Source organism: Ranitomeya imitator, chromosome 8 (assembly GCF_032444005.1).
Source record: "Ranitomeya imitator isolate aRanImi1 chromosome 8, aRanImi1.pri, whole genome shotgun sequence".
Lineage (NCBI taxonomy): Eukaryota > Metazoa > Chordata > Amphibia > Anura > Dendrobatidae > Ranitomeya > Ranitomeya imitator.
Genome location: NC_091289.1, coordinates 188,524,309 through 188,539,547, shown reverse-complemented (window position 1 = coordinate 188,539,547; position 15,239 = coordinate 188,524,309). Strand labels below are relative to the sequence as shown.

The following is a 15,239-nucleotide window of genomic DNA, read 5'->3' as shown; positions in this document are numbered from 1 at the left end:
GGTAATTTAATTATTTTGCATTTTTTTGTTTAAAGAGACAGACGCAGCTAAAATGGTCTGTGCTAGGAGACAGGGCGGCATCTGGGGACTGTGGCCAACAGGGCGGACACTAATGATGTGAGTCCTCCCCAGACCAAACTCCGAGATTATCCCCGATCGCTGATCTGTCCTATGTGCACTCAGATCCCACACAAGCCCCCTAAATAACGTAGCACCCCCAACTGGACTCAAATCACTTAACACCCCATACTCCAGCTCTATATCTTTTCATAACCCAGACTGCTCCTCATTTCTAATTCAGACCTTCGAGTAGACAGCTAAGGTAATTCAGACCCCGGACCAGTTCCCAAAACTAGTCCAGATCCTAGACCAGCCCTGTTTTTTTTTAATTCAGACCCCAGACCAGACCCCTAAATTTATTCAGACCCAGACTTACATTAATATATTCATTCAGACCCCAGACCAGACCCCTAAATTTATTCAGACCCAGACTTACATTAATATATTCATTCAGACCCCAGACCAGACCCCTAAATTTATTCAGACCCAGACTTACATTAATATATTCATTCAGACCCCAGACCAGACCCCTAAATTTATTCAGACCCAGACTTACATTAATATATTCATTCAGACCCCAGACCAGACCCCTAAGTTTATTCAGACCCAGACTTACATTAATATATTCATTCAGACCCCAGACCCCTAAATTTATTCAGACCCAGACTTACATTAATATATTCATTCAGACCCCAGACCAGACCCCTAAATTTATTCAGACCCAGACTTACATTAATATATTCATTCAGACCCCAGACCAGACCCCTAAATTTATTCAGACCCAGACTTACATTAATATATTCATTCAGACCCCAGACCAGACCCCTAAATTTATTCAGACCCAGACTTACATTAATATATTCATTCAGACCCCAGACCAGACCCCTAAGTTTATTTAGACCCCAGACTTACATTAATATATTCATTCAGACCCCTAAATTTATTCAGACCCAGACTTACATTAATATATTCATTCAGACCCAAGACCAGACCCCTAAATTTATTCAGACCCAGACTTACATTAATATATTCATTCAGACCCCAGACCAGACCCCTAAGTTTATTCAGACCCAGACTTACATTAATATATTCATTCAGACCCCAGACCCCTAAATTTATTCAGACCCAGACTTACATTAATATATTCATTCAGACCCCAGACCAGACCCCTAAATTTATTCAGACCCCGACTTACATTAATATATTCATTCAGACCCCTAAGTTTATTCAGACCCAGACTTGCATTAATATATTCATCCAGACCAGACCCCTAAGTTTATTTAGACCCCAGACTTACATTAATATATTCATTCAGACCCCAGACCAGACCCCTTAATCAATTGAGACCTTAGACCAATCGATTAAATTAACTCAAACCAAAGCCCTAAAATGAACAGAACCCAGACCGGACCCCTAAGCTCATTCAACTTCCTGACAAGACCCTAAATTAATTAATGCCCCAATAAAAACCCTTAAATTTATACCCACGCCATATCCAATTAGTAAAAATCATTTTTTTTTTTTTTTAGTCTGGGGTCTAATTATTTAGGGATCAGGTCTTAAAGGGGATGTTCACCAGCTTGTAGAGTTCCTGGGAATTGGGGCTAAGAGTGAAGATGAGGACACTGGGTTAAGCTTAGGTATCGGTGGACAACCCCTATTAGACCCTGGACGAAAATCCTAAATTAATCAGACCCCTGACCAGAGGAAAGAAATCAATTTGTGTATGCATATGCATGGTAAGCAAATAATCGGACAGATCCAAAACTCCAGTACTCATAGCAGCGCCACTCTTGCCCTTGTGGCAGTGACAGGTACTGCATTTCCGCAGCATTTTGCACTTGAACAAATGGGGCTCTATCAAGGTCATTGCAAGACTTTGCAACTCCCTTTATTCTGCTTACGGTCCCCGGAGCAAGAGAATTTGCATCTATGGAAAACATTTTTTCTTTTTTTTTTTCTTTGTCACATGTAACATACAGATTGCAGCGTTCAGTTATGTGTTTGTGAAGGAACATGCTCACTAGACTCAGGCTTTAAAAACACAAATACCCCCAAAACAATGCAAAACTGATGTGCTGAGCAGAGACACTCTGTAACATGTCGCCACCTGGTGGTAAAATACAGAAAGTGCATGCTCCATTTATTTAAGTTTATTACACAGAAGTCCCAAAGTTTATTTGCTCATAAAATTCAGAAATGTGGAAATGTTCACTGGGATCCTGATCTGGCGCTGCTGTAGGAGATGTTATTTGGTATCCAAGTGAGATGGTCATGGATCAGGACAGGAAATATAACGCCTTATCCTCTTAACTTTCGGAATTATTCTCCAGAGCTGCAATCACAATTCAGCTGATTTTAATAAAAACAGTCAGCACATTTGCTGTAGAAAATTCCCTGCAATCAATCTTCCAGTAGATCAGTACTAAGGCTATTAGTCCAGGCCACCAAATTGTCCACTTCCTCTTCCAGCGGTTCCGGATTTCGGGCAGATTTGGGGTATGACGCCGCCGTGTCATCTGTCTGACGCCTTCTATCGGAATGACTTTCTGTCTCGGATTCTACATCTGCCATGGATCCTAATAAGTGACTTTCTGATGGGAAAAGATAAAATGTGTATTAGCAAAATGAGATCTCTAGTGATCCCTCCATGTCAGCAGCAGCACAGGACAAGCAGAAATCAGCGCCTCATATCTCAGCTTCCTGAAACATCAGGCGGGATATAAACAGAGCTAAATATGAAAATGACAAAAGCGAATCTCAAACCCACGGTCATCAGCACTGGTGTCAACAATTTGGGGACACTTTAGTCCCTGGGACAGGCCTGGAAAGTCACATTTGTGTGCAGGATTTGTAACCTAACTCTGCCCTCTAGTGTCCATTCATATGTATTACAGGCCTAACTTTCGTACAAACTTTTTAAATGGATGAAATATTTCACAAAATTTTTTTTTTATAAGTTGCGAACTTTTGTGATGTGTGTTATATTATCATAGACCACAAAACCCCAGGATTCATGGGTGACGCAGTGTTATCACCCCATCCTGCAGTAATGAAACCTACAAATGCAGGCAACGTCCTGTAAAGGAAAGGTGGTAATAGTTCTAGAACACCTGACACCTCATACCTGACAACCTGCAGAGCGCACAGCCATGGGCATCCGCCTCTCTTAGGGAAGGAAATCTTCTCATACGGTCACTAAGAAGACCATGGATAATGATGCTGTGTCTGCAGAAAGAAAATATAAAATATATCTATCACTATAGAACTAGGCTGCAACAATCCGAGCACGAGCAGCAATAAAAGTACAACTGCTATAAGTCACATATCTGCTACGGTACAATGAGGGATTCCAACTGACGTTTTATCCCTGATCTTTATCTCCTCCATCTCTCTAGAAAAGATTCTTGATTCTAATTCTCTGTATTCTGTAACAGACGAAGAAAATAGAAAAAATAGAAAAACAAAGTTATCAAGGATAAGAAGTGCCAAATGTAAAGAAAATTATATTCTTGTAAAAAGCGCCAGTATTATAGCAGTTATATTCTTGTACATAGGAGCAGTATTATAGTAATTATATTCTTGTACATAGGGGCAGTATTATAGTAGTTATATTCTTGTACATAGGGGGCAGTATTATAGTAGTTATATTCTTGTACATAGGAGCAGTATTATAGTAATTATATTCTTGTACATAGGGGCAGTATTATAGTAGTTATATTCTTGTACATAGGGGGCAGTATTATAGTAGTTATATTCTCGTACATATGAGCAGCATTATAGTAGTTATATTCTTGTACATAGGAGCAGTATTATAGTAGTTATATTCTTGTACATAGGAGCAGTATTATAGTAGTTATATTCTTGTACATAGGGGGCAGTATTATAGTAGTTATATTCTCGTACATATGAGCAGCATTATAGTAGTTATATTCTTGTACATAGGGAGCAGTATTATAGTAGTTATATTCTTGTACATAGGAGCAGTATTATAGTAGTTATATTCTTGTACATAGGGAGCAGTATTATAGTAGTTATATTCTTGTACATAGAGGCAGTATTATAGTAGTTATATTCTTGTACATAGGAGCAGTATTATAGTAGTTATATTCTTGTACATAAGAGCAGTATTATAGTAGTTATATACTTGTACATAGGGGGCAGTATTATAGTACTTATATTCTTGCACATAGGAGCAGTATTATAGTAGTTATATTCTTGTACATAAGAGCAGTATTATAGTAGTTATATTATTGTACATAGGAGCAGTATTATGTTATATTAATGTACATAGGGGCAGTATTATAGTAGTTATATTCTTGTACATAGGGGCAGTATTATAGTAGTTATATTATTGTACATAGGAGCAGTATTATTGTAGTTATATTATTGTACATAGGAGCAATATTATGTTATATTAATGTACATAGGGACAGTATTATAGTAGTTATATTCTTGTACATAGGGGCAGTATTATAGTAGTTACATTATTGTACATAAAGGCAGTATTATAGTAGTTACATTATTGTACATAGGGGCAGTATTATATTAGTTATATTCTTGTACATAGGGGGCAGTATTGTAGTAGTTATATTCTTGTACATAGGGGCAGTATTATAGTAGTTATATTCTTGTACATAGGAGCAGTATTATAGTAGTTATATTCTTGTACATAGGGGCAGTATTATAGTAGTTATATTCTTGTACATAGGAGCAGTATTATAGTAGTTATATTCTTGTACATAGGAGCAGTATTATAGTAGTTATATTCTTGTACATAGGAGCAGTATTATAGTAGTTATATTCTTGTACATAGTGGCAGTATTATAGTAGTTATATTCTTGTACATAGGAGCACTATTATAGTAGTTATAATCTTGTACATAGGGGCAGTATTATAGTAGTTATATTCTTGTACATAGGGACAGTATTATAGTAGTTATATTCTTGTACATAGGGGACAGTATTATAGTAGTTATATTTTTGTACATAGGGGGGCAGTATTATAGCAGTTATATTCTTGTACATAGGGGCAGTATTATAGTAGTTATATTCTTGTACATAGGGGCAGTATTATAGTAGTTATATTCTTGTACATAGGAGCAGTATTATAGTAGTTATATTCTTGTACATAGGGGCAGTATTATAGTAGTTATATTCTTGTACATAGGGGCAGTATTATAGTAATATTCTTGTACATAGGGGCGGTATTATAGTAGTTATATTCTTGTACATAGGGGCGGTATTATAGTAGTTATATTCTTGTACAGAGGGGCGGTATAGTAGTTATATTCTTGTACATAGGAGCAGTATTGTAGTAGTTATATTCTTGTACATAGGAGCAATATTGTAGTTATATTCTTGTACATAGGGGCAGTGTTATAGTAGTTATATTCTTGTACATAGGGGCAGTATTATAGTAGTTATATTCTTGTATATAGGAGCAGTATTCTAGTAGTTATATTCTTGTACATAGGGGCAGTATTATAATAGTTATATTCTTGTACATAGTGGCAGTATTATAGTAGTTATATTCTTGTACATAGGGGCAGTATTGTAGTAGTTATATTCTTGTACATAGGGGCAGTATTGTAGTAGTTATATTCTTGTACATAGGGGCAGTATTATAGTAGTTATATTCTTGTACATAGGGGCAGTATTATAGTAGTTATATTCTTGTACATAGAGGCAGTATTATAGTAGTTATATTCTTGTACATAGAGGCAGTATTATAGTAGTTATATTCTTATACATAGGGAGCAGAATTATAGTAGTTGTATTCTTGTACATAGAGGCAGTATTATAGTAGTTATATTCTTGTACATAGAGGCAGTATTATAGTAGTTATATTCTTATACATAGGGAGCAGTATTATAGTAGTTGTATTCTTGTGCGTAGAGGACAATATTCCTTGTAAATTACTTGTATTCTTCATATTCCCGACGGTCTTTGATGTGGCTATTTCTCTCCACATCTTGTGGTAATTCTCAAAAGAAACAGTTTTTATTTTCCTGAAAAGAAGGTTGATATACATCTTAGTGCACATATTATAATAGTTACATATTTTATAGGGTTTTCAACAGACAAATGTTCATGACAGACAGATGCACCCATGAGAATTTAGACAGTGGTCACACGAGGCATGAAGACGGCCGTCATTGATGTTATAATGAAGATGGACATTATTGATCTCTCGTATTCTAGTTCTGTAATCTGTGGCACTGGATGGCAGTAATGTGGTTGTGCTGTATGGACTCTATGGCAGCAATCTATATACAGTTACTATTGATGGAATTTATGCCATAAATATTTAGGCAGTAAATTACAAAATCGCATGTAATCTATACAGAAACATTATTTTTCATTTTTTTATTTCACAGTTTCAGGGTATAAACATTAAGGTAAAAAGTAGCTTTGTACAGTGGCAAAAAAAAGTCTACACACCCCTGATAAAATATCAGGTTTTTGTCATGTAAGTGAATCCTACCAAGAAGAGGAATTTCAAAAATTTTCTACCTTTAATGTCGCCCATAATCTGTACAAATAGATTAAGAAACAAACTAAAATCATTTTGAGGGGAAGGAAGAAATATAATAAAACTAAAATAAGGTGATTGCATAAGCGTGAACACCCTTTTATAATTGGGGATGAGGTTGAGTTCAGAATTCACCAATCACATGTGCCCTTATTTATCTTATAATCAGTGCATGGCCACCATCATTTACATCAATTATGATTAACCCCATAGAAAGTTTTTCTGTTCTAGGAGAATTTTCCTGACACTTTCTTAGGTGTATTTTACACAAAAAAGTTGTGGTCTGTAAACAGCTGACAACATAGCAAAGGGATCGCATTGTTGAAAGGTGTCAGTCACTAGAAGGAGACAAATTTCCCAGGCATTAGATCTACCATGGAGGACTGTGAAGGCGTTATCAGTAAGTGACTTATATTTGGCACAACAGTGTCTTTACCTAGAACTGAACGTCCCTCGAGCATTAATGAAACAAGACGATAATTGGACCAAGAAGCTGACAGTAACATTAAAGGTAGAGCACAACAAAGAGAAAAGGAGCAGCACAGCCCTCAAATCAGAGAAAAAAGGTGGCACACAACCAGTGTGTACGGCAGTCTGAGAGACAAAAATGGAGGTGCAATCTGCATGAAAAAAGTCCTAGAGAAATCCAACAACAAAAGAAAAGCAGATGCACTCACCAAAATGCAGTTTCAAGTATCCTTTATTTCAATACCAAACGGTACATTCTTCACGGCATGGGGGAGTGGAGGGGAGAGTGCGGCAGGCGAGACGACGGCCGTTTCGCGCTACACCAGAGCGCTTCTGCGATGTAGCACGAAACGGCCGTCGTCTCGCCTGCCGCACTCTCCCCTCCACTCCCCCGTGCCGTGAAGAATGTACCGTTTGGTATGGAAATAAAGGATACTTGAAACTGCATTTTGGTGAGTAACATTAAAGGAGCTGCAGGAATTTCTGGTAAATATTGGTTGTGACCTGCATGTGTCAACAATCTTCCGTATTCTTCATAAGTCTGACTTATGGAGTAGGGTGGCAAGACAGATTAAAAAAAAATAATAAAACTCCAAGCTCCGCTGTGTTTTGCCAAAACCTACATCAAGGCTGCCAAAAGCAGGAGGGAAAATGAATTATGATCTGATGAGAACATAGGTTGACGTTTTGGCCATAATTCCAAAAGGTGCAAAACTAACACTGTGCATCACTAGAAGATCACCATCCCCACAGTAAAGCATGGCGGGTGTTATGGCTGGCAATCAGGCAACACAGCGTGCAGTAATCAGCGCACATACAGAGATCTGGCAATAACCCAAAACAATAGGACGAGCTCTGAGACGTGGAATCTCTGTAGACTGCAGTACCTGATCTATCCTCACACAACTGGAAGCAGCAGTGGATTGCGCCTATCAACTACCTATGCAACTCGGCACTGCCTGAGGAGCTGACTAGCCTGAAGATAGAAATACAAGCCTGACTTACCTCAGAGAAATACCCCAAAGGAATAGGCAGCCCCCACATATAATGACTGTTAGCAAGATGAAAAGACAAACGTAGGAATGAAATAGATTCAGCAAAGTGAGGCCCGATATTCTAGACAGAGCGAGGATAGCAAAGAGAACTATGCAGTCTACAAAAAACCCTAAAACGAAAACCACGCAAAGGGGCAAAAAGACCCACCGTGCCGAACTAACAGCACGGCGGTGCACCCCTTTGCTTCTCAGAGCTTCCAGCAAAAGATAATAACAAGCTGGACAGAAAAAACAGAAAACAAACTAGAAGCACTTATCTAGCAGAGCAGCAGGCCCAAGGAAAGATGCAGTAGCTCAGATCCAACACTGGAACATTGACAAGGAGCAAGGAAGACAGACTCAGGTGGAGCTAAATAGCAAGGCAGCCAACGAGCTCACCAAAACACCTGAGGGAGGAAGCCCAGAGACTGCAATACCACTTGTGACCACAGAAGTGAACTCAGCCACAGAATTCACAACAGTACCCCCCCCTTGAGGAGGGGTCACCGAACCCTCACCAGAACCCCCAGGCCGACCAGGATGAGCCACATGAAAGGCACGAACAAGATCTGGGGCATGGACATCAGAGGCAAAAACCCAGGAATTATCTTCCTGAGCATAACCCTTCCATTTGACCAGATACTGAAGTTTCCGTCTAGAGACACGAGAATCCAAAATCTTCTCCACAATATACTCCAATTCCCCCTCCACCAAAACAGGGGCAGGAGGCTCCACAGATGGAACCATAGGTGCCACGTATCTCCTCAACAACGACCTATGGAATACATTATGTATGGAAAAGGAGTCTGGGAGGGTCAGACGAAAAGACACCGGATTGAGAATCTCAGAAATCCTATACGGACCAATAAAACGAGGTTTAAATTTAGGAGAGGAAACCTTCATAGGTATATGACGAGAAGATAACCAAACCAGATCCCCAACACGAAGTCGGGGTCCCACACGGCGTCTGCGATTAGCGAAAAGCTGAGCCTTCTCCTGGGACAAGGTCAAATTGTCCACTACCTGAGTCCAGATCTGCTGCAACCTGTCCACCACATAATCCACACCAGGACAGTCCGAAGACTCAACCTGTCCTGAAGAGAAACGAGGATGGAACCCAGAATTGCAGAAAAATGGAGAGACCAAGGTAGCCGAGCTGGCCCGATTATTAAGGGCGAACTCAGCCAACGGCAAAAATGACACCCAATCATCCTGGTCAGCGGAAACAAAACATCTCAGATATGTTTCCAAGGTCTGATTGGTTCGTTCGGTCTGGCCATTAGTCTGAGGATGGAAGGCCGAGGAAAAAGATAGGTCAATGCCCATCCTACCACAAAAGGCTCGCCAGAACCTCGAGACAAACTGGGAACCTCTGTCAGAAACAATATTCTCAGGAATGCCATGTAAACGAACCACATGCTGGAAGAACAAAGGCACCAAATCAGAGGAGGAAGGCAATTTAACCAAGGGCACCAGATGGACCATTTTAGAAAAGCGATCACAGACCACCCAAATGACAGACATCTTTTGAGAAACGGGAAGGTCAGAAATGAAATCCATCGAAATATGTGTCCAAGGCCTCTTCGGGACCGGCAAGGGCAAAAGCAACCCACTGGCACGTGAACAGCAGGGCTTAGCCCTAGCACAAATTCCACAGGACTGCACAAAAGCACGCACATCCCGTGACAGAGATGGCCACCAGAAGGATCTAGCAACCAACTCCCTGGTACCAAAGATTCCTGGATGACCGGCCAGCACCGAACAATGAAGTTCAGAGATAACTTTACTAGTCCACCTATCAGGGACGAACAGTTTCTCGGCCGGACAACGATCAGGTTTATTAGCCTGAAATTTCTGCAACACTCTCCGCAAATCAGGGGAGATGGCAGACACAATGACTCCTTCCTTGAGGATACTCGCCGGCTCAGATAACCCCGGAGAGTCGGGCACAAAACTCCTAGACAGAGCATCCGCCTTCACATTTTTAGAGCCCGGAAGGTATGAAATCACAAAATCAAAACGAGCAAAAAATAACGACCAACGGGCCTGTCTAGGATTCAAGCGCTTGGCAGACTCAAGATAAGTAAGGTTCTTATGATCAGTCAAAACCACCACGCGATGCTTAGCACCCTCAAGCCAATGACGCCACTCCTCGAATGCCCACTTCATGGCCAGCAACTCTCGGTTGCCCACATCATAATTACGCTCAGCAGCAGAAAATTTCCTGGAAAAGAAAGCACATGGTTTGAACACTGAGCAACCAGAACCTCTCTGTGACAAAACCGCCCCTGCACCAATCTCAGAAGCATCAACCTCGACCTGGAACGGAAGAGAAACATCAGGTTGACACAACACAAGGGCACAGCAAAAACGACGCTTCAACTCCTGAAAAGCTTCCACGGCAGCAGAAGACCAATTAACCAAATCAGCACCCTTCTTGGTCAAATCGGTCAATGGTCTGGCAATGCTAGAAAAATTACAGATGAAGCGACGATAAAAATTAGCAAAGCCCAGGAATTTCTGCAAACTTTTTAGAGATGTCGGCTGAGTCCAATCCTGGATGGCCTGAACCTTAACCGGATCCATCTCGATAGTAGAAGGGGAAAAGATGAACCCCAAAAATGAAACTTTCTGCACACCGAAGAGACACTTTGATCCCTTCACGAACAAGGAATTAGCACGCAGTACCTGGAAAACCATTCTGACTTGCTTCACATGAGACTCCCAATCATCTGAGAAGATCAAAATGTCATCCAAGTAAACAATCAAGAATTTATCCAGATACTCACGGAAAATGTCATGCATAAAAGACTGAAAAACAGATGGAGCATTGGCAAGTCCGAACGGCATCACCAGATACTCAAAATGACCCTCGGGCGTATTGAATGCAGTTTTCCATTCATCTCCCTGCCTGATTCTCACCAGATTATACGCACCACGAAGATCAATCTTAGTAAACCAACTAGCCCCCTTAATCCGAGCAAACAAGTCAGAAATCAATGGCAAGGGATACTGAAACTTAACAGTGATCTTATTAAGAAGGCGGTAATCAATACACGGTCTTAGCGAACCATCCTTCTTGGCTACAAAAAAGAACCCTGCTCCCAATGGTGACGACGATGGGCGAATATGTCCCTTCTCCAGGGACTCCTTCACATAACTGCGCATAGCGGTGTGTTCAGGTACGGACAAATTAAATAAACGACCCTTAGGGAATTTACTACCAGGAATCAAATCGATAGCACAATCACAATTCCTATGCGGAGGAAGGGCATCAGACTTGGACTCTTCAAATACATCCTGAAAGTCCGACAAGAACTCTGGGATGTCAGAAGGAATGGATGACGAAATAGACAAAAATGGAACATCACCATGTACTCCCTGACAACCCCAGCTGGTTACCGACATAGAGTTCCAATCCAATACTGGATTATGGGTTTGTAGCCATGGCAACCCCAACACGACCACATCATGCAAATTATGCAGTACCAAAAAGCGAATAACTTCCTGATGTGCAGGAGCCATGCACATGGTCAGCTGGGCCCAGTACTGAGGCTTATTCTTGGCCAGAGGTGTAGCATCAATTCCTCTCAACGGAATAGGACACCGCAAAGGCTCCAAGAAAAATCCACAACGTTTAGCATAATCCAAATCCATCAGATTCAGGGCAGCGCCTGAATCCACAAACGCCATGACAGAATACGATGACAAAGAGCACATTAAGGTAATGGACAAAAGGAATTTGGACTGTACAGTACCAATAACGGCAGAGCTATCGAACCGCCTAGTGCGTTTAGGACAATTAGAAATAGCATGAGTAGAATCACCACAATAGAAACACAGTCTGTTCAGACGTCTGTGTTCGTGCCGTTCTACTTTAGTCATAGTCCTGTCGCACTGCATAGGCTCAGGTTTACTCTCAGACAATACCGCCAGATGGTGCACAGATTTACGCTCGCGCAAGCGACGACCGATCTGAATGGCCAAGGACATAGACTCATTCAAACCAGCAGGCATAGGAAATCCCACCATTACATCCTTAAGAGCTTCAGAGAGACCCTTTCTGAACAAAGCCGCTAGTGCAGATTCATTCCACAGAGTGAGTACTGACCATTTTCTAAATTTCTGACAATATACTTCTACATCATCCTGACCCTGGCATAAAGCCAGCAGATTTTTCTCAGCTTGATCCACTGAATTAGGCTCATCGTAAAGCAATCCCAGCGCCTGGAAAAATGCATCAACATTACTCAATGCAGAATCTCCTGGTGCAAGAGAAAACGCCCAGTCCTGTGGGTCGCCGCGCAAAAAAGAAATAATAATCAAAACCTGTTGAATAGGATTACCAGAAGAATGAGGTTTCAAGGCCAAAAATAGCTTACAATTATTTCTGAAGCTCAGGAACTTAGTTCTGTCACCAAAAAACAAATCAGGAATCGGAATTCTTGGTTCTAGCATCGATTTCTGATCAATAGTATCTTGAATCTTTTGTACATTTACAACGAGATTATCCATTGAGGAGCACAGAGCCTGAATATCCATGTCCACAGCTGTGTCCTGAAGCACTCTAATGTCTAGGGGAAAAAAAAGACTGAAGACAGAGCTAAGAAAAAAAAATGATGTCAGGATTTCTTTTTTCCCTCTATTGGAAATCATTGAAAGGCTCCTTGTACTGTTATGGCTGGCAATCAGGCAACACAGCGTGCAGTAATCAGCGCACATACAGAGATCTGGCAATAACCAAAAACAATAGGACGAGCTCTGAGACGTGGAATCTCTGTAGACTGCAGTACCTGATCTATCCTCACACAACTGGAAGCAGCAGTGGATTGCGCCTATCAACTACCTATGCAACTCGGCACTGCCTGAGGAGCTGACTAGCCTGAAGATAGAAATACAAGCCTGACTTACCTCAGAGAAATACCCCAAAGGAATAGGCAGCCCCCACATATAATGACTGTTAGCAAGATGAAAAGACAAACGTAGGAATGAAATAGATTCAGCAAAGTGAGGCCCGATATTCTAGACAGAGCGAGGATAGCAAAGAGAACTATGCAGTCTACAAAAAACCCTAAAACGAAAACCACGCAAAGGGGCAAAAAGACCCACCGTGCCGAACTAACAGCACGGCGGTGCACCCCTTTGCTTCTCAGAGCTTCCAGCAAAAGACAATAGCAAGCTGGACAGAAAAAAACAGAAAACAAACTAGAAGCACTTATCTAGCAGAGCAGCAGGCCCAAGGAAAGATGCAGTAGCTCAGATCCAACACTGGAACATTGACAAGGAGCAAGGAAGACAGACTCAGGTGGAGCTAAATAGCAAGGCAGCCAACGAGCTCACCAAAACACCTGAGGGAGGAAGCCCAGAGACTGCAATACCACTTGTGACCACAGAAGTGAACTCAGCCACAGAATTCACAACAGGCGGGACAACATTTTTGGCAGCTGGCACTGGGTCTTTAGACAAGGTATTAGGTATCAGAGTATTATGAGCAGTTCCAAATATCAGTCAGTTTTGCATCAAAACCTTGAGATCTCTGTAAAAAAGCTGAAGATGAATTTCACCTTTCAGCACAACAACCATAAGCGACCTCCAAATCAACAAAAGACGGGCTTCACAAGAAGAATATCACAGCCCGAGCCCAGACCTGAACCCAAGTGACAATATGTGGGTGACCTGAAGTGGGCGCTGGACGCAGGTGATGCCCCTGACAGATGTGGAGCTACTGTAGAATGAGCCAAGATTGCCTATTCTAGATGAGCCCAAAAAGACTGAACGCTGCCAGAAATTCCAATACACAAAGTATTAGTTTAAGGGTGTTCATATTTATGCAACCACAATATTTTATTTCTTTCTTTTTCTTTTTTTCTCTATTAAATATCTGTTTATTTTTCAACTGATTTGCACAGATTATGGGTGACATAAAAGAGAGAAAATTCTGAAATTAATCCTCTTGGTATGTGTTTTTTTTTTTTTTATATGTCAAAAACCTAGAGGAACGTAGACTTTTTATATCCATTGTATATATGTTCAGCAGTAATAAAACATGACCCAAACTTTCACAGGAAGGAATAAACTATTATGAATTGTGAAATTAATGCAACAAAAAGATTCCATTTCTTTTTATATTAGTACAGAACGTGCAGACTTGTACTGTAGTGACTCAGTCACCAGGGGGCGCTGTCAGGAAGCTGATGGCCAGAGCTGTCCGCGCAGGCGCACTGCAGGCAGCTTTATATTTCATTATTTGCTGCACTTTTGCTCTGGGATCAAGTCTTGTAACTACTGAACCTGCAAACATCAAAGCTCTTTAAGGAACGGTGTAATAGGAAATTCTTTCTAAACCAGGTTAGGAGGTTAGGGTTTGAGGGTTAGGGTTAGAGTTAGGGGGTTAGAGGGTCAGAGGGTTAGGGTTGGAGGGTGATGGTTAGGGCTAGGGGCTCAGAGGGTTAGGGTTGGATGGTTTGGGTTTGGAGGGTTGGGGTTTGGAGGGTTGGGGTTTAGAGGGTTGGAGCTAGGGTTAGACAGAGTTGGAGGGTTAGGGCTAGAGGGTTAGGGTTGGGGTTTAGAGGGTTGGGGTTTAGAGGGTTAGGGCTAGGGTTAGACAGGGTTGGAGGGTTAGGGCTAGAGGGTTAGAGTTGGGGTTTAGAGGGTTGGGGTTTAGAGGGTTGGGGTTTAGAGGGTTGGGGTTGGAGGGTTAGGGCTAGGGTTGGAAGGTTAGGGCTAGAGGGTTAGAGTTGCAGAACACACAGCCATGTCCACAGATCTAAAACAAGAAGTCACTCCGATGGGTGCACCATGGCTATTTTGGTATGAGGGGCACTGTGGACGATGTGGACCCCGGCTAGGACTTTTATATAAAACATTGACCACTACAGTGTATGATCCAATGGCTGTAGATTCTTCCTCTCTGGATGTATTTCTTGGATATTTTCATGCTAAATAGCAACAAATATGATGGACACATAATATCCATGCTATATATCAGTATTGGTCACTACGTACAATTGCTTCTGCCGTCAGAGGGCAGCACACTGTGACCAGGTCCTAAATAGGCATCTTCTAGCTATATCAGATCCACGAGCAGCAGCTTACTGACATTTTGCAATCCAAAAATGTTAATTAGAAAAATTACGAATAGTG

General features: G+C 41.3%; 1 protein-coding gene across 2 annotated transcripts in view; it reads right to left on the bottom strand.

Moving 5' to 3' along the window:
* Positions 1 to 2,131: 2,131 nt before the first annotated feature.
* UBE2U (ubiquitin conjugating enzyme E2 U) overlaps positions 2,132 to 15,239 on the bottom strand; it is a 39,794-nt gene continuing 26,686 nt past the window's right edge. Inside the window, exons 8-11 of one of the 2 annotated variants that reach the window (XM_069736660.1) lie at positions 5,982 to 6,070; positions 3,422 to 3,488; positions 3,188 to 3,288; positions 2,132 to 2,654 (exon numbers count right to left, since the gene is read on the bottom strand). In XM_069736660.1, coding sequence (XP_069592761.1) covers positions 2,464 to 2,654; positions 3,188 to 3,288; positions 3,422 to 3,488; positions 5,982 to 6,070 — 448 coding nt within the window. In that variant the 3' untranslated portion in view covers positions 2,132 to 2,463. The remainder of the gene's footprint in view (positions 2,655 to 3,187; positions 3,289 to 3,421; positions 3,489 to 5,981; positions 6,071 to 15,239) is intronic. The other variant, XM_069736661.1, reaches the window with a different exon arrangement.